The sequence below is a fragment of the Equus asinus genome, chromosome 3 (genome assembly GCF_041296235.1).
Source record: "Equus asinus isolate D_3611 breed Donkey chromosome 3, EquAss-T2T_v2, whole genome shotgun sequence".
In the NCBI taxonomy this organism is placed as follows: Eukaryota; Metazoa; Chordata; class Mammalia; order Perissodactyla; family Equidae; genus Equus; species Equus asinus.
In genome coordinates, this window is record NC_091792.1 from 123839739 (window position 1) to 123863285 (window position 23547).

The 23547-nt window shown below is 39.0% G+C and overlaps 1 protein-coding gene across 2 annotated transcripts in view; it reads right to left on the reverse strand.

Moving 5' to 3' along the window:
- GABRB1 (gamma-aminobutyric acid type A receptor subunit beta1) overlaps positions 1-23547 on the reverse strand; it is a 354994-nt gene that overhangs the window by 17997 nt on the left and 313450 nt on the right. For both annotated transcript variants that reach the window (XM_014857137.3, XM_070505950.1), the window contains exons 6-8: positions 6714-6851; positions 6456-6608; positions 2476-2720 (exon numbers count right to left, since the gene is read on the reverse strand). In XM_014857137.3, the coding sequence (XP_014712623.3) occupies positions 2476-2720; positions 6456-6608; positions 6714-6851 (536 nt within the window). The remainder of the gene's footprint in view (positions 1-2475; positions 2721-6455; positions 6609-6713; positions 6852-23547) is intronic.

Sequence of the window (23547 nt, forward strand, 5' to 3'; positions counted from 1 at the left end):
AACTTTGTCCACTTATGTTTCTGTGAAAAGTATTTGTGGAGTTCCTAATCTAGTTTTTCACGGATAAAAACACCTTTTTTCTTTTTTTAAGAGTTTCATCTCCTGACAATTGAGAGATTTTTGTACTCTTTCTTTTAGAATTCAAATAAAAAAAGTCGTTTCACCTTGAGTAAAAGATTCCTAATTTGAGATCCAATGAGATCTTACTGTGTTTAAGCCCAGTGTTACTCAAACAGCCTGCTTATGAAATAAAGATCAGTCAGGTGGGAACACTTTACTTATTATTAGCCACTCATGAAGTCCTTTCAGAGCAGTATGTATTATACATCCAGCTATGAAATGGCATGTGAGCGTTTCCTCCTGCCTTAACTTGTCCCTTAGCACCTTAGAAAAGTCCTCATATTCTGGGGTGGAATCAAGGCAAATGCCCAAAGAGTATGGTTAAAGTTTGTTTTATAATCTTTTAATTTTAGCAGAATAGATAGATTTCAGCTTGCTTGACCTTTCTATTTAATTACCTCTCCAGAGAACACTGCTTTTCTAGCCAATTGAAAGGCCCCAGTTTTTCCTTTTTACCTTCCCAAATTCTACCTGTCTTTGAGTGTCCATTCAGTGCATATCTTCGGAAGTTTCCTACCAGAGAACGTAACCCACTTTATTTATGTAGGGCTTTCGCCCATGATATATCAATTAACACACATTCCAAACTATGCAGATGACTAGCTAATGGGTTTAGAAGACAACTGAGATGGGGATGAAAATAGAAAAGAGGTGGCCGTGAAAACTACTGCGAAAATACTTGGAAAGCTGGTATGGTTACAATCAGACAATGGGAAACTTCTTCCTCCTAGATATACTCCTCAAGCTAGGCGCTGTCCTGTCTCATTTTATAATCCAGTCACCTCATAAAAGTATAATTTCCTCCTCCACCAAGATCAGGAGATTCTCAGGGGCAAATATCATGCCAACTCCTTCTCCTTTAGCAACAGCCATAGTGTTTCACATAAGAGTAAATATTTATTTGAATGCGTTGTTTTGAATTTTGACCATTTGGCTGAATCTGTATGTTTTCTTCACTTATAATTTTTGAAATTCTTGGCAGTGTTTATACAAATTTGATATCCTACTAAAGAGCGAGAAGATACACCTTGAAGGTACATAATTTGGGTTCCGCTTGATTCTGCAACCACATCTCATACTGCTCTGCTTTCTCTCCCACTTACTATACTCTTGCGACACTGGTCTTCCCTCAGTGCTTTAACACAGCAAGCAATTCCTTTGTCCTTGCAATTTCCTTTGCCTGGAATGGACATGGCATGGTTAGCTGCTTTTCATCACTTAGGTCTCAGATCAAATGGCAATTCCTCAGAGAGGTCTTCCTGATCACCTGATCAAAGTTCCCTGTTACCTTGGATCTGACCCAAATCATTCTTTTGCCTATTACTCTGTTTTACTTTCTTCATAGCCCTGACTACTAACCGAAATTATCCTCTTGATACTTTGTGTGTTTGTTGACTGTTTTCCTGTGTTAGAATCTAAACTCCACAAGGGCAAGAAATTTGTGTCATTCAGAGCAGTATCCCCAACACTCAGTATAACTCCCAACTGAACAAATATTTGCATCGTCACCCTGTGTACCATCTTGAAAACCATTTTTAGTGGATACAGTATTTCAATGTGTATAATTTTAAGTTGATTTCACTGAAAAATAGCATAGAAGTAGAGGCTACGGAGATTTTTTAAAGAATAAACAGAGCATTAATTTTAATTAAATTTTACCCAGTAAAAGTGCATGTCACAAAATCCACCATTGTAAAACAAAAGAAAAATAGTAACAGTATCTTGTATATAATAATAATAGCCAATACTTATTGAGTGCTTACTGTGTTCCAGGTATTGTTCCAAATACTAGACTTAAAAAAAAAAGCCTCATTCAGTCTTTACAACAACTCTGAGAGATAGGTACTATCATAATCTCCATTCTCTGGATGATGACATGGAGAAGAGAGGTTAGATAAAGAGTCACATAGGTTGATTTACTTGAAGTTTTAAAGCCAGTAAGTGGCAGAGCTGGGGATCAAACCCAGGCAATTTGATTCCAGTCTGTGGTTGTACCCACTGTGCTATATTGCCTCATTTCCACTTAATGGTGGAGTTTATTCACTTTAGTTCTCTCATTTATTTATCAAGCAGATCTGGCATTACTCTTTTACATATAGTTTTACAACCATAAGGTTTAGAATAAAGAACAATGGATTTGGGGTTGACTTTTAGGCCCCAGTATGTTATTAATCTATGTAACCTGCAACCTAACTTCTTCAATCCTCAGTTCCCGAATATGTAAAATGAGGGGTTGTTTGAGTCTTATTAAAGAAGAACTAATATTTTATACTTTTTTTTTTCTGTTACAAGAGCTCTGAGCACCAGGCTGCTGATAAATGTTGGAAGAATCTTTAGGAATATTTAATACCTTACCTGGACTTTATTCATCTCCAGCTTGTTCTTCTCATTGGCGCTCTGGTCTTGTTTACCAGCTCCCTTTTTCTGGGGTCCCTTTCCAAAGAAGATGTAATTGACAAAGGCGTATTCCAGCAGAGCCAGGAACACAAACACAAAGCAGCCCATCAGGTAAATATCAATCGCTTTGACGTAAGGGATCTTTGGCAAGGTCTCCCTGAGGTGAGTGCTGATGGTCGTCATTGTCAGCACCGTGGTGATGCCTATGAAACGGAAAGACACAGCTTAGCTGAATGCACTTCTTAAGTCGCCCTCTTTAAGATCGAGAGGGGAGATGACATTCCATTATTCGTGCCCCTAAATGATGGCAGTAATGCAATAAACCACTGGGCAAAAAGGGCAGACATTTTGAAGGAGAAAGCTGCAGCCTCCCTATATAGTCCATAAACAAACCATAAAATAGGATGCACTCTTGGTGGAGGGTTGGAAACTGTTAATTTAAAAAATAACGCACAAAGGGAAAAGAAAAGTAGATAGAAAGGCATATCAAATTCTCGTTGATATTCTTTTTGACTATTGCCAAATGTCCCTCATTCTGTCACATGCTACCTCTTTATTCTTCCTTCTCTCAGCATCTCCCTCATCTCCTCTTAAATCTGTCTTTGTTATAGTAGTCCCCACAGCAGTCACTACCGAACTGAAAGTTGGTGACCAGTTTGAGGAGACCTACTTCATTGTATGAATCTATAATACATCCAGGTCACAAAGTCAGTGTTGCTTTTTAAAATAATAATGTACCGTTCACAGTGAGACAACACCAAAGGAAGAAGCAAATAAGAGAGCTCGGGGGGCCGCCCCGCGGCCGAGTGGCTAAATTCGCGCGCTCTGCTGCAGGCGGCCCAGGGTTTCGCTGGTTCGAATCCTGGGCATGGACATGGCACCGCTCATCAGGCCATGCTGAGGCAGCGTCCCACATGCCACAACTAGAAGGACCCACAACTAAAATATGCAGCTATGTACTGGGGAGATTTGGGGAGAAAAAGCAGAAAAAAAAAAAAAAAGAAGATTGGCAAGAGTTGTTAGCTCAGGTGCCAATCTTTAAAAAAAAAAAGTTCATGATTTGTATATTTTTTTAGACATAATATGATCTTGTTGCTTTCGTTTTTCAAACATTATCTCTAGTTGCTTGATTCCAGAGACCAGAAGGAATTAGTTCCCTAGAGTCAAACATTACATTCTTAACAATATGTTTGCATGCCTGCATAATATTTTGTGTTGAGATGGTGATGATGGAATGATAATTGGGAAAAACAAGAAGTGAAAAATAATTTGGAATCTCACATAGATAGTTTGTGCTGCATCATTAACGTTACACATATCTGTAGTGTTTTTACAGTTTTAAACACAGTTCCAGATTATCTTATATGGCTGTCATAACACACTGCTGAGTAGGATTAGGGCAGGTGTATTATTCCCAATTGATAGCTGAGTAAACAGAAATTCTGAGATTAGTTATTTTGTTGTAGATTGTTCAGCTAGGGGCAACAAAGCAAGGAGGTGTTACACAATGCCATTTAAAATAAAAGCAGAATGATGAGAAAGTAAAATCTGAAACTTGATGGCAGCTCTTAACAATAAAGACGAGAAGTATGAAATGCATATTAAGACAAAGGAAAGCTGGCAAAGGGAGTGGAAGGTAGAAAATGAAAAGAGAAAAAAACTAGTTTAGCATTCATTTGCCAATCAGATTATTGAAGAATAAGATTCTCTAATTTGACTATTTCACTTTTAGGAGAAAAGATAATGTAGAAAGTCAGGACAATCATGTGAAAAGTGAAAATGGTTCAGATCAGTGATGAGTTCAAATGTGCTGGACTGATGTGAAATGCCGTCATCTGTGGTCTTACTATTTCTTTGAATAAAATTTTAAATTTCACCTAATATAATTCTAGCTAATGTCCCTGACAGAAACAAACGATTCATTTACGAGTCCGCTAACTGCATTTCTGCTTCTATTCCTTAGTTTAAATTTTTTTTTTAAAAGATTGTCACCTGAGCTAACATCTGGTGCCAATCTTCTCTTTTTTTTTCCTTTGTCTTCTCCCCAAAGCCCCCCAGTACATAGTTATATATTCTAGTTGCAGGTCCTTCTGGTTGTGCTATGTGGGATGCCGCCTCAGTGTGGCTTGATGAGCAGTGCCAAGTCCGCTCCCAGGATCCAAACTAGTGAAACCCTGGGCTGCTGAAGTGGAGTGTGCAAACTTAACTATTTGGTCACAGAGCTGGCCACTCCTTGTTTTAAATTTTTAAGCAAAAAGTGTTGGTAAATGAGTGTCTTTTTTACTTAGATAAGTTTTAAAATATCACAGGTTTTATATTTCAAAGAAGTTATGTCAGTATCTTTATGTACAGACATCTCTAATCAAAATATCATTAGCTTTGAAGATAGAAGTGTAAATAGAACCACAATTCATGACCTTGACAATTGTTACTCCCTACTGTGGACATCATCCAATGTCTTTTCCTTAACTATAGCATATACACACTCATGTTCACGTTCACATAATATGCGCAGACATATATGTATGATATGATAAACTGTTCACTTTTCTTAGCCTTGGAGTGTTCAAAGGTTGACAAGGGACTGCCAGCAGTGAACTTTGTGAGCATTATGTACTCAGTCATTAGAAATAAGCTGTAGAGATGAGAATTAGTCTAGGTGTGAAAGGATATGCTGATTATCTAACCCAATTGGATAGTCTCAGAAGAGAAACGATGTAGATGTCAGCTTAGCCAGAAATGATGCTCTTTTGTATTTGCGTGTGTGTGCGTGTGTGTGAATAGGCCCCAGAAAGTGATAACTGAAATGGCTCCAGGATCAAATAACGAGGCAGACCTGCAAATGCCCAGATTCATCAAACAGACATTACGTATTCTAACTTCCTAAGGAACCCTTTAAAAGTCTCAAATATAGCCTTTCAGCTTGCAGCAATTACTTAACCATAGCAAGATTAATTCTGATGTTTTTTCCGCCAGGAAGGAAACCATTTTTATTCTGTCCTGATCACGGATCATTAATACAGCTGATGAATTGTCTGTGCCTTATTCAAGTGCAGTGAGCTTCATTTAAGGAAGACTCAGATCGATACTATTTAATTTTAGTTAATATTCGAAAGATAGTATTTCCCAATAATTGACAAAACTTGTTAATAGTCGCATGGTGTAGCTTTCTCCAAGTCCGTTGAGAATAATATATTGTAAATGTTCGCCACTGTAAAAAGCAGGGATCAAAGAAGAAATTTTCACAAAGTTAGGAAAAATTAGCGTAATGAGAACTCAAAAATATACTCTAAGAAACACTTGTATAGTGTTTAACGTACTCCAAGATTTTTTAAAATTTGGTAAATGCTAAAAAGATATTACATTGTAAAACATTCACTCTGAAAGTACTAACACTTAGATCTTTTATTGTCAATGGTAATCTCATTCTTTGGCTTGTTATGAGAGAAGCCTTTGCCTATAATTCGTAACATTGGTTGGTTTTTTGTTGTTTGTGCCCTTGAGTGGATTCTGACTCCTAGAGACCCTGTGTACAGCAGAGTGGAACCCTGCTCGATCTTTTGCACCATCATCTTTTGGCACCATCTCAGATGATGCTCCACTGCTGTTCATAATGTTTTTGGCTTAATTTTTGGAAGTGGGTGGCTTGGTCCTTCTTCCTAGTCTGTCTAGTCTGGAAGCTCCACTGAAACCTGTCCACCATGGATGACCCTCTTGGCATTTGGAATACTGGTGGCATAGCTTTCAGCATCACTGTAACACGCAGCTGCCACAGTATGACAACTAATAGATGGGTGGTGTGGTTCCCTGATTGGAAAATGAACCAGGGCCACGGCTGTGAGAGTACCCGGTCTTAACCACTAGACCACCAGGGCAGGATTGGTTGGTTGTTTGAAGCTACATCCCACCAGCTCTCCGCAAGTCTGGGAATGCATTACCTAATGCAACTCTGGCTGCAGATGCATCATAGTTGATCCAAAAAGACACCCAGGACAGAATTGTAATCAGTGTGGAAGGCATGTAGGTTTGCAAAATGAAGTAACCAATGTTTCTCTTTAGACGAAAACTTAGTGACAGTCGTGGATATGCCCCTGAATTGGGGGGGAAAAAAAGAAAACAATCAGATCATCATTTGATTGGAAACATCTTCTTCCTTTCACAGTGCCCCTGATTCATTTTGGAGGAAACATCCTCACCTGTTGTAAACTCCACTTTCTTGGACACCATCTTGTAGTCGACAATTGAAAACTGAGGAAGCTCAATTTTATTAACTCCGGTCACTGCTCCCTCTCCTCCATTCCAGTAAAACTCAATGTCATCAGTTGTATAGCCATCTGAAAACAAGAAATATAGCATAGTCAAACAGAGTTCAGTTGGTCTAGAAATTCATTTTGAAGACAGCCTGGGAGCTGGAGAGGAAATTCCCACCAAGTGATGGTAAGCTGGAGATGGCCTTGTCAGAAAGATATAGCCTTAGGAACTCAGCAGCTGGGACCAGCCAGTGCTCCTGTGGAGTTAGCTCAGATCTGTTGAGTCTGCTTCCTAACAGGTAGGAGGAAATGGGCTTCCAGGACTATCTGAACCTGTCTCTCTTCAGAGTCGTAAAAGTGCCTTTCTATCAAGTAACACAAATCGGATCCGTTAAAAATTTTGCAATGCCCATGGGATAAAAACAAACCAATTGTCTTGGAAGAAGAAGTGCTGATGCCAGGCCTGAGAGAAATTTCTCCCATGGACCTTTTTGGTATGATGAAAAATGCCTCGGTAACATCTATTTAGGAAGATGGCATGAGAGGTAAACTTTTTCATAAGGATAGATGGAATCAAAATAAGTAAATTTAGTATAAAAAATCCTTTAAGGAGCAAAGACAATATAGCCCAAATTTAAAGCTCTCTTCTTGTCTGACGTGATTGGGAGTGGGTTTTAGATGAGCATATGGCATACTCTTTGCTCACCTTTATACGGGCCTGGGGTGCTCTTTCATTCAGGCCAGTTCTTGTTAGGCTCCTCACATTTCACAAATGAATAGCTGTCCTGTTCTGAGCTAGACTGCACATGATTTTGCTTTTAGTTGGCAACACAGAATATTTGAACTGTAAGTATTTGTTAGGGAGGAATTTTTTAAACCCAGTATATAGAGATTCTCTCTGGAGAGAAACACTATTTATAGATCAAAGCTTGAACATGAACCTCTGCTCTTGTCCTAGTTTGGGGCTGGATTTACCTAGAGCTTTTGACGTCATTATGCCTATGACGACATTAACTTTATGGCCCTTGGATGGCCTATTTCTAGTAAGGAGTGAAAAACAGGGCTGATAGAACACAGCTTCTGTGTTCAGGGCTGCCCATCAGCAGCACCTGCTTGCTCACTTCGCTTCTTGAGTGCTCTAGCATGATGTCTTTGCTTTACCTGCCAGGAACAACTTCTCTGGATCCAACTTCTCATCTTCCTAGCTATCCATCAGGATCCCTGCTGAAGCACAGAACACCACCACCTCTAATCTGGCAAGGCAAATCAATGAAAACTATATTCAACAATCCAACACACACAGAATGCCAAGCACTCTTCTAGGCTCTGAGTATGTGCAGTGGGTTAGACTTGGCCCTGTTTTTCAAGAGGTCATGGTCTAACAGCAGTCTGGGCAAATTGTTGACCCGCGGGAGTTAGAGATGGGTTTGCAGAAGATTTGGCCGGATGGGTGGAGCAGGCCTGCCTGGCAGAGGAAATAACATGTAGGGCGAATAACATACAGAGAGAATAAGATAAAGGCAGGATGATGTCAGTGGGAACATGATTTACTTCATGAAATTTACTCAATAAGCAACTCACTTTTAGCAAGAACACTGGACTTTACAGGGCAAAGTTGAATATATACAAACACTATAAAATCCTCAAAGATTTTTGTACGCAAAAGTAAAACTGGGCCCAGAAGAGTAAAGTGATTAGGTAGCCATGATGGTGTGTAGGAAGTGTAGGCAGATACCTAAGGCAAGTAGTTCTGATTGACTTTCATCACCTCGACTATGTGCTTGCCTTGAACAAAGCGTGGAACCATGTTGAATTTTCCTTGGCTTATCTATCTTTCTCCCACCAGGCTTTGAGCAACTTGAAGTCAGGGACTGGTTCTCGTTAATTTTTGTATTTCGTTATCAAGCATATGCACTGTGTTCCCAGGATATAGTCAGTATCCAATGAAAGTTTGTAGAATATTGCATTCTTGCTTCTCGTGATCAGGACTCCTGGCTCTGTGCTACCAACCATAACCTGACAACAAGGTACTAACCTATGTGTGTGTCTCTACTCATTCAATGAGTAGATTTATTGAGTGCTGACTATGTCTCAGGTGGTGGGAAAGTACTGGGGGTACAGTGTGAATAAAACTAATGTGGCTCCAGCCCTCTTGGAGCTTGCAATTTCACCTCAAATGTTACATATTTCACCAGAAAATTCCTTTCTGAATCCTTCTGTGGTAGGTATTCTGTGGACTGACTTCTCCTAGCATGTATTCTCATCTTTAGGAAAGCTAAAAACTACATTTTCCAGATTCCCTTGCAACTAAGGTTGTGGATATGATTTAGGTTCCCTGGATTAGATGGAGTAAGTGATGTCAGAGATGGTGTTTGAGGCACTCACTTTGTTGGTGCAGCTCAAACAGTACACATCGCTCTGGAACCAGGAGTTCTGATTTTAGCTTTCTGTGGTCCTGGAGTCAACATGGTGGATGAAGCTACCTGATTACCAGCTTCCTGACTGGGATGGAGCTACCAGTCAGTACCCTTGGAGGGCCAGTCGGCAGTGTGGTTCTGGGCCCAGCCTAGAGCCTACAACTTTAGTCCGTTAATTTTGTAAGCACCACTTCCCTAAATTAAATCTCTTCCTGCTTAAGCTAGCCAAACGGGCTTCTGTTATCTGTAACAGAAACTAGATCATTACACTCTATTTCTCTTTTAGGGGAGAATTATTTGCTCCAGGTTTGGGATTACCAGAGCTTTTCATCACAACCTCTGCTGTGGCTTATACCAGCCATTCATTTGCTGTTTCTGTGCCTCCTATCCCTCTTTCTACACCTTGCTCTGTACTGCTGGGGCTGGGCTCCACGTCTCCTGGCTTCATGTTAGGTGCTGTCCCTAGGAAGAGCTGCCTGAAGATTAGAAGGTGAGGGGGAGGGGAGGCTCTTGATTTGGCTCTGGCAGTGCGGTAGTGCCGCAGTTGCTGGTGATGGCTGCCAGGGCAGTGGGGTGTTTCAGACTCTCACAGCACCTCTTTTGGCAACTCCACAAACAACTCGAACAGTATGTCTAATAGGATCCAGCTGATTCAGACTCATGGCCTCTAGCACAGGGCTCTTAGCGGCTTCTGGCTTTTCTCCTTCAGCATCCTTTTATCCCTCCTTCTTTTGCTCTTCCAATCTTTGTAACTAAGTTTCTCTATTAAATTCCTTTTTGAAAAATCTTGAGTGGTTTCCTGCTTTCCTGATGGAATCTCATCAGTTACACAGCACATCTTATCAAGGAAATATTTCATCTGTTTACATATCATTTTGTTTATCTCTGCTTTTGTCTCCTCCATCCCTCATTATAAGTTTTTAGAAACAAGGACCTTATTTTATTCATTAAAAAAATTCCTGATGCCTAGAAAGATTCTATGTAAGTATCCAGTACATATTTTTGAATAAATGAATTGTTGAATATTGTTTGCTGTTTAAGAGTTTTAAATTTATTGTCCCAAACTGGTAACCTGATATAGGTAACTTATTTGGTAGCATTCTTGAGCTAGATTCACGCCTTGATTATGATGATTGTCCTCAGAGGGGCCTTACAGGTGGGTCTGGGCACCAAGGAAATGGAAAAAGCTGCCTGTTCATTTAGTTTACTAGGTAGTAAATTACAACCTCAAGGTCATCTTTGAATTATAGGATCTGAGGGGAGAAACATGTAAGCAATGACTAGAGTTGAGAGTCCAGAGATGGTTTTCAGTTTGAGGTAGAGAGGGGAGAAGACAGCGGGTGGGCCAAAACAGCACCTCTCATCATCTCTCACTTCTGACGAATGCAGAACACTTCAATGTGATGCACAATAAGAGAGCTAGAATATGGCTATCAATCAATGCAAATTTTAACAGTATTCAACAATTTATATAGTCAGTAGTCTGGGTCTATATTTCCAAGATCACTTGCACTTTGTTTAACTAAAACCCATTAAGCTTAGTGTTCAAAGCACTGAGATAATTATAGGTGATTTGGGAAAGAAAAGAATGCTCACTCCTTTCGGGTAGACACTTGAGTGTTCATGGGAGCAATCATGGCAGCTGGATCCAAAGGAAAAAATAGAGGCCTAGAAATACACTATTATTGAAAGGTTAGGCAAGAGTATTTTGCCAAAGAAAGCGAATATCAGTTTACGCACCTAAACAACCTATTTGCCAAAGGTTTTCCTTTATGAACCAGTGACTTCACACAGCATCTCAAAGCTCGAACACTTGGATACTAAAGATGCTGTTTCCCAGCAACAATAACTACACAGAAGTTCTCAAAATTTCCTCGCAGCCCCTGGGGACTTCTTAGTGGTGCAGAAAGTGCAGATAAAATTAAGTTGATGTCAATGGATAAAGATGCATGAAGCTGGTACAAATGTAGAAGTATCTGGATGTTAGTGTTCCTCCTTGCTATTTGAAACACTCTATTTTGGATGCATTTTCTAATCTGGAAATAAAAATTACTCCACACAGTGCTGAATAGTTCTAGTAGGATGGTCTAAAATTGTTCTTAACTGTGTTTTAGATAATGGAGAGATTTAGCTTCTAATCCATGAGTGGGCATTAATAAATGTATTTCCCTTTGTGGAGAAGCCATAGCCTCATCTCAAGCTTCATGGTGTGAGGCGTGATTGACTTAGGCCAATTGTTAAAATACCATCCCCTTTGCTATGATGACTGGCTCAGGGTTAGGCAATAACCCAAATCTAAGACAATTAGGTCATAGCAGTCCCATGGCCAAATTAATTGCTTGGAAGTAGGTACATGATCCAAGTTGGTCCAGTTCTAGAGAAACCCAGGACATGTGTTCAAAAGTTGCAGGAGAGATTTCCTTCTCTATTTTAGCTGTTTGCAAACAAGAAATGCTGAGTGGAGAGTGGCTGGTCCAGTTATAGGAGCCAATATTTTCCCTTCCTGTTTATGTCAGTCATTACTAGCACCAATTGAAGTCACCCTCATGATCAACATTTCCTTTCTGGTTAGAAAATGACCTATTGAAATAAATTTAGTAGTCTTCCACTCCCTAATTCCTCATACTATTTTCACAGGAGGGCAGAAATATTAGGAATTTATCAATATCTCTTCTCCTATAACTGTGTAGATCCTTTCCATTACAAGGTTACTGGATATTGGTAATGATGCATCTCAGGAGTAGATAAGAAAGCCAAGTGGGTCTAATCCTTCCAGTGACTCCAAACCTGCTGTAACACTTATTCTAAAGGCTACTTTGTATTCCTTTCTTAGATATCTCTTTACCTCTGTGATGTCCTAAGAAGCAGCAAACACACTATGGAAGCCAGATTTTTAAAGGATTCTCACAGTATTAAGAAGCTATACGTACAAATCTATGCAACAATCCACTTCATGTTTGACTTTTTACTCCTACCTGACAACTCACCATTCGAGTGATCATTCAGTCCCTAGGGATGGCCATCTCTCTATTTTCTCAGCCAACTCAATAGTTAATTAGGTTTCTAGGTAGTCATTAGAAAATAAGTCCTTATAACAAGCAAAGATTCGTCTTCTTGGAGAGCATTCACCACCTGATCCTTGTCTACACCTTGTGGTAAGAGAAAACAAACCCAGTACCTTTTCTACATGATAACACCTCCCAGTTTTGAGGATACCTCTCATGATCCCTTTCAATGTTTCCTTCTTCAGGCTCTGGTCCTCCCCAGGATACACTAGGTCTGTGAATCTTTTCTCTGCTCAGTAGTTTCCAGTATGCTTATATGCCCCTTGAAGAGTTAGAGCCCCAAACTGAGAGGTGGATGTGTTGGCCTGGTTTCTTCTACCTCTTTTTGAGTTATCTGGCAACTTTCCCCATTGGGTTGACTCACCCCCAAGATTAATCCTGCCCTGGTTGTTGAGCCACTCCTGACCAATTTAGGAATCAGGAAGTAGCAGATTTGGAATTATATCATGTCCTTCAGATTTGGAATCTTAGAGTCCAGGCATGTTTTCTGGTTTCATAAGCATCCCCTGAGATGCCCCCTTGTTTCTAGCCAGATCTAGGACCTGATGCACCAGGAGCAAGGTCAGAATTCTCAGTCTTCTCCCCACTCCAGTCAAGCCTTGGTATCTCCTGTTTGGCCAATATGTAAATTCCCAGAATGACCTTTCTAGAGTTCTGCTCCTTCATATCTGACTGCTTAATACTACCTAGTCCCTTAAACCTTGTCTACACTAGAGCATACCCATTTAAAGAATTTTGGACTCGAGGCACTTAGGTACTCTTAGAGACGCCTTCCCACATTATATTAAATACATTCAAACACACTCACATCCCTCATTAAACATAATTTACATGTCACTATAAAAGCATTGGATTGCAGCTGACTTGCTAACATAATATTAGTTTTAATATTATAGTTTTCTTTGTGTATTTTGGAGCCAATAATTTGTTGAAGACCCTTGAGAAACTCATCGAATGTAGACATTTTACCTACAGTGCTTGATGGCAAAATGGCTTGGCTGGACCCCAGATACAAATAGGGCTCTAGTGCACTGCCTAAGATCTCCTTCTAAGCTTCCTTTATTTGGAATATAGCCAGTTCCTCTTAAATTTCACACTGGAGGCAATCCTGTTGCTATTATCACATCTCCTGACCCCAATTGTAGCCTGTCTTGACTTTGAAAATGGCTAGCCACCTGTAACTTCTCAAGATGAAATTACCTGCCAGGTTGGATCGCATGAAATAGCTACACCCTTGGGCTGTCCAAGTGCCCTCTCTGAGGCTGAGCCTCTGTCTGAGCCTTTTTGACCTTCTCTACTATTTTTCTGGCTCTATGCTGGTGAGATTCTTCCATGCTTTATGCCATGCCTGTTCTCATGATATTCTTGGTGTGGCTGGCTAGCGAAGAGCAGGACTTTTCTTATTCTAGTCACTGGTCTTCTATTAAAGCAGCATGAGTTCAAATTAGCTTTTTGACAGTCACATTACTTTTTTTTCTTTGACTCAAATATGGAATCTAATATTGTCCCCATTAAATTTTATCTAATTCAATTTGACTCGCTGTTCTAGCCTGTTGAGTTTTTTTTGATCCTTATTTGCTCACCCTCTTAGTTTCATGTTATCTTCAAATGTGATAAACATGCCTTTTATCATTATTCTCTTGATTAAGACAAATGTAAAATGGCAGAGACAAAGACAGAGCCCTGTAACACTCTCTCGGCAATATCCCCCTAGGTTGATATCAAAAGTCTTTAATCAGCACTTTGTGGAGTGGCACCATCATTTCTCCATTTAATATTTGCCTAATTGTTTTAGCCCGCAGTCTGTATCTATATATTTATCACATTTTCCTGATTCAATGATTTTGCAATCCTATAAATTAAGAAAGTGATGTTTGTTTTGACTTGTGTGTAGAGAAATCAAGCTGCCTTCGTAGATTACTGATTCTCCTTCTACAGGATCAAGGGCTGGAAACTTGGCCAGACTGAATCTCATCAGCTCAAGTGTCTTAGAATTTACCTTTCTTACCTTCTGGAACAACGGGATGGTGTATTCCATTCTATCAACACCAATAACCATTTTGTGTACTAATTTAAGTGTATAAGCTCATGATAGTAACCTTTCCTTCACAATATCCAGCTTCCTTTAATAAATTCTAATGGAGCTATATTGCATTAATTTTTGTAGATGCATATGTTTTAGGGAAACTATTCGTTACAGATCAGAATCAGAGTTGTTTTATGACCAAAATCAGTGGTAAAGATGGTCACCCTTGGAAATGCTAAAATCTTATTATTAAACATTTGTCTTATATGTTTCTTAACAATAAAATTTTCTCAGAACAAATGGCTACCATCCATCTATATTTTGTCTTAATAGTCAAAGAAGAGAATGTTTTATGTCTCAGAAAAAAAGCCTTACCCACCCATTGTTTCCTATTTATATTAGCAATCACAGAGTAGATTTTTCTGGGGTGCTAATGGTCAAATTTTCTTTTATAGTCTTGAAACTATTTTACATTGTCTATAGATTTAATGAACATCCCAACTCCTCGCACCTTCCCTCCTTAAAAAAATAACTTGGGGAAAAGATGGAAATAAATTGGGACTATTAACTCCTGTTCCTAAGTTCTGGATCTGGGTACAACTTTCTCAAAAAGATGAATCTTATAGTATTGCAACTAAATAAAACATGTACTCTTTGCAGAGTTCTGTGAGAAATCTCTGTTCCAATATTGAGACAGACTTTTGCTTAATATTACTATCATGGAATGGAGCGGGCCCTGCCTGCTCAGCTCACCTCAAATGAGGTCTTGGAGTTATTGTGATTGGATGTCACCTCTGCCAGTAATTTCCACTCTGGTTAAAAAGGAAGATCAAACCTCCCTCAATTTTGAACTAGTTGTTTGGTCGTGGGCAAAATCCTTTATGCCTGTGTTCTCTAAGCAGTGGAATGACCATATTCACTTGAACATATGAATAAGAAATTAACCCCATAAGCAGAGAATCTAAATTAGTTGTCAGTATCTGAATGTCTTTAAGATTGTTTTAAAACCCAATTTAAGATTGGATATTGCTTAAGAATGCCTGATCTATTTGACATCCTTAAAGGTGTGCATTACTGTTTCATTCAAAAAAATAAAAACAGGGGCCGGCCCTGTGGCCAAGTGGTTAAGTTTGTGTGCTCCACTGGGATTTCGCCAGTTTGGATCCTGGGCACGGACAAGGCACCATTTATCAGGCCATGCTGAGGTGGCGTCCCACATAGCACAGCCAGAGGCACTCACAGCTAGAATACACAACTGTGTACTGGGGGGGTGCTTTGGGGAGAAAAAGAAGAAAAAATAAAAAGAAGATTGGCAACAGTTGTTAGCTCAGGTGTCAATCTTTAAAAAGAAAAATTAAAAAATAAAAACCAAAATCAGGTCTAGTTTGGAGAAGGGAGTCACCACTGACTTTGACAAGCACCTAATGTGCCACCTGTATCTTTATTTTCTAAAGTGTAAACTACTTTTGAGGTAAATAAAACCACAAACAAGTAAAAGTGGAAACCAAGGCAATTACCCAGCTAATTCAAATGCAATATTACTTTAGCCTTACAGTTCTGACAATGTTATTGTTGGCATGAAACCCCAGATTAGTAGTTTAGGTAATAACCTCAGTTACTAATTTAATTTTTATGAGAATGTTGTATCTTAAATGTGGAAAATTATTCATTATCTTCATGGTATTTTTATTTTGAAGAGTCATGCACATCCTAGTTGCTTGTGAATCCACCCTGAGTGGTTACTGAATTTAGTTTTATTTTATTTAAATTCTTCTTTCCTTTTTTTAAGAGGGTCACTTCACTGAAAAATTCTGATAAGAAATGGTGATTTGTCAATAGAGCACATGTTTTGGAGAACTCATTAAAAACCAAAATAAAATGCAAAACCCAAAACTCATCGAAACCTGTCATGGCAAAATATTTACAGTATGTTGTTAAGAGAAAACAACGTAAAAATATATATGTATGTGTATATATAACCAAGAATATATATGAAAATAGCTAATAGTGGTTACCTCATCTAGAGTTTCTTTGAAAAAGAAAACCCCAGTAAGTTATTTTTATGTTTTAGAAGTTGTCTAAATATATTCTGGAAGAGTCAACTTCACATCTGTGAAAATTAGTTAAATGACCTGTAGAGGGCACTCAAGATCTTCCAGACTCATAGGCAGAGACTCAGGAGATCGCCTGAAAATTTTACTCCTTTCAGTTGCAGGAGTTTTAGATTTTTCGTGACGATTTTAGCTTTGGATCACCAATTCTCGCAAGGTTTCATTTTAAAATTCATTTATGTTAAATGAAACTAGAACAATTGTGATTAATATACCTTGTCACAAATTCAGATTTTTTTGCAGGAAATATCTGTTTATATTTAAATACATGAAACTCTAATTGATTACTAAAATAACTATAACAAATTACCTGTTTCAGTATATTTAATGCTTACTTTATGATCTTTTCACTAACGTCTTGAAAAGAACAGTCTATGATATTTTAGCTATGCTTTTGAGTTCACAAAAATCTACATGTAGCAAATGATATCGATCCATTCTTCACATCTCTCAGTTATTATGATTATGCAGCTGGTAGCAATAAAATGCATTAAATTAAAAATTACCATTCTATTGGGTCAGAGTTTATTTTCAATTTTTATTGACTGATTTGCCCAGTTCCTAATTTCTTTTAGGTATCATCTATGTCTTTTAGTCTCATATCCCTTATCCACTCACACTCAGATGACATTTATTGAGACCCAATTAATTCAGTTTCTAAATGTGATGCCTTCCCCATTTGTGAATGCAAAGTATGTAGTCCCTGCCCTGGGTTTTCACAGATGTGTTGCGCACAACCAACAATAATAATATAGTACCAGGCTCTAGTATCTAAAAAAGGAGGATTTGACTTCCCAACAAGATAGCTTTTCTCTGGCAATTTTCAGCCATCTTCAAATGTACCATGTTTTTTGGATTTCCTCTAGGATCGGGTTGGACAGCCTTAGCGACGTTGAGGCCATGTGCTTTTGTGGCTCACAAACTATTGTACGTTCCTGTATAATTTCTTGGCTATTCAAACCATGTGAATAGAACATTGTAGAGCTGACAGTTCACAGTTGTTGGTATCTATAGCGTATCTACACTCATTCTCAAGCGCTAGATTGGTGTCACGGAGGTTATTGTGGTAGACCTTTTGGGCGCATTAATATCTGTGTTTTAAAAATTCCATTGTGTCTGGGCATGACAGGAAAAAAAACCTCTATCCGATTATTATTGGTTTTGCTGGAATTGATTTTTCACTCTGTGTAATTTGGCAGTTACATTGATGAAACATGTGGCTTGCTGCCATTTTATTTATATTGAGGGCTTTATTTCTGATGTCCATGAAATAGGAAGACAGGCAAATACAAATTTATCTTTGAAGCTGCCTGGTGTAGAAGTTTGGGAACAGCAGTTAGGAAAGGGCGTTGCTCTGTAGTTACTGCCTGATCTCTGGCCAGGAAGAAAACAATGATTATTACTTCCACTTTTCAGAGGGGAAAAATGAAAGTATAGACTCTCACGACCTGATTGGGAAAGCTGAATGCTTCCAAGTCTCTATCTGTGGAAATGGGGCCAATGACCTGCGTTACCTGACTCATAGGGAAGGTAAAAAATGTTGTTTTGCAACGTTACAGCTACAGAGTGTTTCTTAGAAGCAAGCTATCATCAAAATACTTGGAAGTATTACACAGGCATCACATGTTGCTTCAGGATGGGCTATAGCAGTGGTTCTCAACTGAGGGTGATTTCCCCCACCCAGGGGACACTTGGCCATACCTGGAGACATTCTGTGTTGTCATGACTTGGAGTTGGGTGCTACTAGTATCCAGTGAGTAGAGGCCAGGGATGATGCTAAACATCCTACAAGGATCAGGACAGTGCTCCACACGAATTATCCAGCTCAACACATCAATATTGCTGATGTTGAGAAAGTCTGGCCCACAGTTATAGAATGCTGTGGTTGGTAGAATGGTTCATATTAAAACTATTGATATCGGTGATGTGACAAGTGGTTCATAATGATACCTAGATCTCATTCTAAATAGATAGAACTTTTGGGAAAGGAAGATATAGAATCATTCTGTAATCAAATTGTAAATAGAACTTCATTTTATGATCCAAAGGTCTCACGCCCACCCCTGGCCTAGACAATAAGACTGTGGTCACACACTACTGAGGGAGGCTAGTGAGAAAAGTGGCCCTTGGGTAACCTGACTAATAAACATGGCAAATTCTTGGCTTTTTGGTTTAAAAGATGCTGGCCTGAAAGTCAGATAGAAGGACGTCTACACATGCAAACTTTCTGAAGAGTTCTCTTCACCCTGAACTTCCCCCACACCTGCAGTCCTTAAAGACACTTCAAGGAAGGGAAGAGGAAGAAGAGAAGTAAAGAGGAAGGAAGAGTGAGATGTGAATTTGGGAAGCCCTGTGTCTGCCTCTGTCCCTTCACGCTGGTTGTAGGCCAGGCTAGACAGCCTCTTTAAAATTCCTCAGTTGAGGAGACCCTGAGCCTTAGGCTGAAGGTGAGCAAGCATTGTAGAGAGAAGGCTTTTCATTCCACCATTTGGCAAAACAGGCAGTATGCTCCGTTAAGGCTGCAGAGTGCCAGAGACAACTCCGTCTGAGTTTCTTGTGGGTTCCTAACAGTGAAGGAGGATTTCAGAGGGTTCTGGTTGCAGACACGCACTGGGAGAGAACCTGTGGTCCAGTAAGAGATCTCAGAATTCCCTCACTGGAAGGATGCAGCATGACAGTTCCTGCCAGGGATCAGAAAAAGACCCAGTTAAGTCTTGGGCACCTTACTAGTGCTACGAGATTTGGGTGGGAGCTAAGTCAGCACCCACAGAATGTCCAGTTGCCCTTGGAGTGAGACCTGATTTCACCTGTGCTGAGACCAGACAGAACAAATTACCTCTGAAGTCAGAGGCTGGCCCGGGACCTGACAAACTGAGCTTGAGAGGTGAACAACCCCTCCCCGAGCCCCTGGGGTCATGTATCTGTAAACACCTCCAGATCTTAGAATCATTCCCAGGGGAAGAAGTGGCACAAAGGGGAGAGAGTGCCAATCAACTAAGGCACATGCCCTCAGCTCTCCTGGTGGCATTGACTCTGGTGCTCCCTGAGCTCACTGTCCATGCCAGGGGGAAGAGCAGGGTGGAACTGCATTTACACCTGAAGTGTCTGAGAAAGTGCTGAATTTGAGAGAGTATATGGAAGTTAATAGAATGAGCCATATAACCTAAAATTAAATTAAATAATGGAAAATAAAAACTACTTTTTGACACAGTTTAGTTTGCAGACTGAAATTCTTGCCTATTTTAGCTGTATCTATGGGAAAAAAGTACAGAGATTATGAAGTCTAGTGCCTCATACCCAATCTCTATAGACTATCCAAAGGCCAGTTTAGAATTCTAGCAAGAAGACATACAGTTAGATTCCCACGAAACAACGTAGCTGGGCTTAAGGAGTAGATTGAATTACGTTTTCTCCCCAAAGAATCTCCATTTTGATCTTTTCAATTATGTAGATGGGTGCTCAATTTCCAGAAGTTCACGTTACTAAAACATGGATTTTTAAATAAAATTGTACTAGAAGAATCCTTGATCATAGTATTTTTATGCTATATTTTCAAATTCTTTAGACATAATTGGGTTTAATCCATATGCTGTGGACCACAGGACCCTGAAAGTGAAGATAATGCTGCCTGCTTATCTAGATCACTTTGGAGCAGCCAGTTCTTTTTACTAATTTTCATTTCAAAAGGAAGATTTTTGGCTAGATTACTTTTCTAGACCTAAGAGCAGTCATTTCTCCTGAGAATTCTTTGAGAAATTTCCTATAAATATTTATCCTTAAAACTACATTGCTTGGCTACTCCTCCCTTATTAAAGATTACCTTTCACTAAACGGTGTTACATGGCTGGCAAATGTCTGTTGACACTTAGTTAGGCGTTCCATTCAGTAGACCTTTTAATTCCAAGGCAAGTGATACACATTGCCACAAGAAATTCCAGAGAAATTAATATAAAAAGAACATATAAAGCAAGTTAGACATTCTACTCCAGAATAGACCCTGGAAATAAATACTAATGATTAAATAAACATCTATATAAAAGCATCCGTGTGCTCTTGTGATCATAATTATAGCTGCCATTGATCTTGTGTCTTTTATGGGTCAGATCTAGAGCTAAACATTTTACATATGTGATCGCATCATTCAATCCTTAGGAAGCCTTATAGGAAGAAATTATCACCATCATAACGATTAGGATACTGAGGCTTAGACAGTTTAAGTAACACGGTCACAAACCCTATTAGGACAGTGTTTCCACTGTTAGTCTGTTTCCAAAATCTTTCCTCTCTACCACACGGCCTAGTTTCATACTAATTAACTTATACTATTAGTTCGTACTTTTAGTTTCACGTTACAGAAAAAATTACTTTATATCCTTTTAGGTTGAATCATCTGAAAGTGCTAATATTTGACCTTTTAGGGACCTAAAATGACAATTTCATATGGTTAATCTTAGTATAATACAGTATACAGTGGCTCAACTCAGTTAAAATTGTGGGTTTGGGCACCATGAGAGTCTGTGGACTCGTTTTGGTCTATTGCCTTATTCATGTCACAGATTGCACTGCCAATCTGTAATCTTGAATAGCATGAGGTGTTTGAAAAGCTATGCATAAGTCATTTTGAATCCATCACCCGAGGAGAAAAAGATGTCAAAGCAGCTCTGCTGTGATGGAGAGAAACACATGTGGAATCCAAAGCCTGGATTCTGGTCTCAGCTCTGCCACTGACCGCTTATGACCATGCCTAGTCTCAGCTACCCATTCTGTGAAATGAGGCTAATCGTAACTACCTCACAGAGTTGTGAGGATTAAATAACTTAATTAAAAAGAAAAACATTTCTTGCATACCTACTATGCCCAGGCATTGTGATGTGTTTTTGGGATAAACAGATGAATAATATTTTTATCTCAAAAGAACTCATCGTCTTAAGAGAGATACGATAAATAAATAAATACAATATGATTTTAAAGGTGCTAAAATAAGAGAATGTACAAAATATTACAGGAGCATCGAGGAGGAGAGGCCACACTCACCCATAGAACACAATCTCAAAAGCAGAAGCTCATGTGTCTTGTTTACACTCTAATAAGCCTTTACTAAATATTGATTGAATAAATGAATGACTCACGGGGGTTAAAGAAGAAGATTAGGAATAAAACTTCACTTTCTTTGGCTCTTCCATTTCCTCTCTGCCTTTTTGCTGCTCAAATCATGTCAGCCTAGCTTGTATCTCCATTCCTCTCATAAACCTCCTTCTGCAATAGCTTCTTTTTAGGTTTTTTTGTTGTTGTTGCAATTCAACAAAGATGAAAAGTATATTCTTGGTGTGATTTTAAACTGGCAAGACTAGGAAATATTTCCAATGCCCAGCAAAGAAAACAATCAGCAGAGTGAAAAAGCAACCTACGGGATGGGAGAAAATGTTTGCAAATATACAAGGAAGTCATACAATGCAATAGCAAAAAGCTAAATAACCCAATTAAAAAGTGAATGAGGGACCTGAATACTCGTTTTCCCAAAGAAGACATACAAATGGCCAATAGATACATGAAAAGGTGCTCAACATCACTCATCATCAAAGAAATGTAAATCAAAACCACAATGAGATATCACTTCACACCCATTAGAATGGCTATCATCAAAAAGACAAAAGATAGTGTTGGCGAGGATGTGGAAAAAAAAGGAACCCTGTACACTGTTGGTGGGAATGTAAATTGGTACAGCCATTACGGAAAACAGTGTGGAGTTTCCTCAAAAAATTAAAAAGAAACACTTTATGATCCAGCAATCTCACTTCCAGGTATACATCCGAAGGAAAGGTAATCAGTATCTGCACTCTCATGCTAATTGCAGCATTACTTAAAATAGTCAAGATATGGAATCAACCCAAATGTCTATCAATGGTTGAGTGGATAAAGACAATACAGTGTGTGTATATATATACTCTCTCTCTCTCTCTATAGAATATATATATTTATATACACACACTATAGTGTGGAACAATGGAGTGTTATCTAGTCTTAAAAAAGGAAATTCTGCCATTTGTGACAACATGGATGAACCTGGAGGACATTATGCTAAATGAAATAAGCCAGACACAGAAAGACAAATATTGCATAATCTCACTTATATGGAATCAATGTTTGCTTAACTGCCAAATCAACTGGGCCCTTTTTAACCTCTCTTACCTGATCTTTTAGTTGTGTTTGTTGTTGCTGATTACTTTCTCTCAGAAACCCTCACCTCCTCTCACTTTTTTGAGATGACATTTCTGGGTTATCTCCTTGTCTGTCTCTGAGAGTTTCCTGTTCTCTTCTTGGGATTTTCTCTCAAATCAAAAACTCTGATTTTCCTTAGAGAACATCTTACTCTTCTTGGATAGTACTTCCAGTCTTGGTTTTAACTATTGATGATGATTTCTAAATCTTATTTCCAGAATATAATTCTCCTTTGAGACTTAGACTTGAAATTTCTAACAATCTTCCTGTCATCCTCAGATGAAAATTCCTTCAGCACATGAAACTCAAAATGCTCATCATCTCATCTCCCAAACATTTTGTCCCTCTTCTGGAACCCTCACGCTCCCAGTTTGTGCACTATCATTCACCTAGTCACTTGTGGGAGACATCCTTGATTCTTTCTTCTTCTTCACTTATTGTGAATGGTATTACCAATATTCGGTTTTCCTCCCATTCCTGGACACATGGAAGATCACATTTCCCAGACCCCTTGCAATTAGTCAGGGCCATGTGACTAATTCTGGTCAGTGGGCTATAACCAAAAGTGACAGGTGTTACTTCATATTACTTCTTCACACTCTTTTCCCTCTCTGTCACGACCCAAGAAGCTCTCTTTTCCAGATGGTGCTGCTATTAGGTTATAGAATCTCCATCAGATGGGTCCCTGAGCGATTCTGTGGAGAAGAACCCCTCCTCTGCATCAATTGATGATAGACATTTAGTGTAAACAGGATAGAAACCTTTGTTGTGGTAAGTCATTGAGATTTTGATGTGTGTTTCTGACTGCAGCATGACCTGGCTCTCCCACTGATAGATTTACCTCATCCAATAAATAAAAACGTCTTTCAAATTTCCCATTTTCTACCTCTGTTATCTTAATTCTATTCATGATTGCTTTCCTGGATTGCTTCCACAGCCTCC